At 52.5% G+C, this 1,539-nt stretch overlaps 1 protein-coding gene across 1 annotated transcript; it reads right to left on the minus strand.

Moving 5' to 3' along the window:
* Window positions 1-1,072, minus strand: LOC119399793 (partner of xrn-2 protein 1). The gene has a single exon (XM_037666634.1). The coding sequence runs from the start codon at window positions 838-840 to the stop codon at window positions 460-462; it is 381 nt and encodes a 126-aa protein (XP_037522562.1). The 5' UTR covers window positions 841-1,072; the 3' UTR covers window positions 1-459.
* Between the last annotated feature and the right edge of the window lie 467 nt (window positions 1,073-1,539).

Raw genomic sequence — 1,539 nt, forward strand, 5'->3', positions numbered from 1 at the left:
TGTTGCGTTCTTTGTTTTGCTAAATATACAGATATTTAAAGAGGGAAATGCTGCGGTGAAATTACTGCATTCACACAGTCAAACGCAAGATCACGCTGATCAACATTCGCCGTATGAACTATGTACAATGGCCCAAGTACAAAAACTCGAAACGATGTACACGCTCGTATCAACAAGAAAGATGCGTACTTTACACAGCATCACGCTAAATTTTATGATCATGCCATCGAGACAGGGATTTTAAGCCTCCCGATATAAATCAATGCGTCTCGGCACCACTGTAAGTCGCACACAAAACAATTTCACAATTTTACGGGCTGGCCCTTCTCGCGAAACAGTCATGCGTGCAACTGAGCAGCAAGTCACAATCGTGAACTCGAGTCACCAGCTTGGTGCTATACAATGAACGGCGGCGTTGTTGCCTTCTCAGAACGCGCACGTAGTGAAGTCTGGGTGTTCTTAGCGCTGGAAGAAAGACGCGGCTCTCATCCGGGACTGGTCATCGTACCGGGGTGCGCGGGTGTAGGTGCCCAGGGACGAACTCTTCCTCCTCTTGGCGTCGTCGTCTTCGCCCTTGACGAAGAGGACGCGGCTGTTTTCGCGCCGCTTCTCCTGCACCACCGACAGGGAGGAGACGTTCTTGGCCAGCTCGTTCACCTGAGCCATCACCGGGGCCGGGTAAGTGCACCCGAGAAGCTCGACGTTGGCGAACGCCTGCGCCAGGCACAGCACCCGGTTCTCGCTGAATCGACCCTGGTTGGCGACGATAAACTCGCGCCGCAACTCCCAGTGCTCGTTGCTCTCCCAGGGCTGACGGTATTCGTCGATGGGTCGCTGCATCTTTGACGACTACGATGTCTAGGACACGATGCCGGACTAGGTGTTGTGAACCAGTCACACGATGAATACGACGTCACGCCGGCTCACTCGATCGTTATGTGACTACTCATTAGGCAGACTCAAGCGAAGACGCAAAAATTAACGCGGCTGAAACAAACGGGAGGTAGGCGACTAAATAATGTCAACGTAGCAAAATCTGTAAAAATCAGGTAGCAGCAAGCGGCGTGGTAATGGCCGCTTCCACAGTCAACAGCCGCGCTGCTGGCAACAATGCCAAAGCCTCGGCCGAAGCTGGAGCCGAAGCCGCTGGTTGCGTTGAAATCGAAACCGCGTCAGGTTTCGTTTGTGAAGCTGATGCCCGCTCTTGTCGCGAATCCTCCGATTGCGCCGCCGAAACCAATCAGTATCAACGTTAGAAACGTTGATCCACGATGAGGATGACTCCGGTTGCCAAGCCGTTATTGGCTATGGGATGCTCCGAGCCGGTAACACCTAATATTACGCATCTGAGATTGGTGGTAGCTTGAGAGCAAGTTGGAAGAGACGATGAACCGCATCGCAGCCATTTTCGGACGTAGGCCCAGTAGGCCCTTCAAGCTCATCGTGTTGCCCGTGCTAGTGTGAGTCGACGAACTGCCACGCAAAAGACATCGGAGCTGTGTTAACGTAAGGTTGCAGGATATAAAAATTGGAGCGAAA

The sequence above is a fragment of the Rhipicephalus sanguineus genome, chromosome 7, assembly GCF_013339695.2.
Source record: "Rhipicephalus sanguineus isolate Rsan-2018 chromosome 7, BIME_Rsan_1.4, whole genome shotgun sequence".
Classification (NCBI taxonomy): domain Eukaryota; kingdom Metazoa; phylum Arthropoda; class Arachnida; order Ixodida; family Ixodidae; genus Rhipicephalus; species Rhipicephalus sanguineus.

Coding starts and splice junctions, on each gene's coding strand:
- LOC119399793 (XM_037666634.1), bottom strand. CDS start 840: ATGCAGCGACCCATCGACGAATACCGTCAGCCCTGGGAGAGCAACGAG.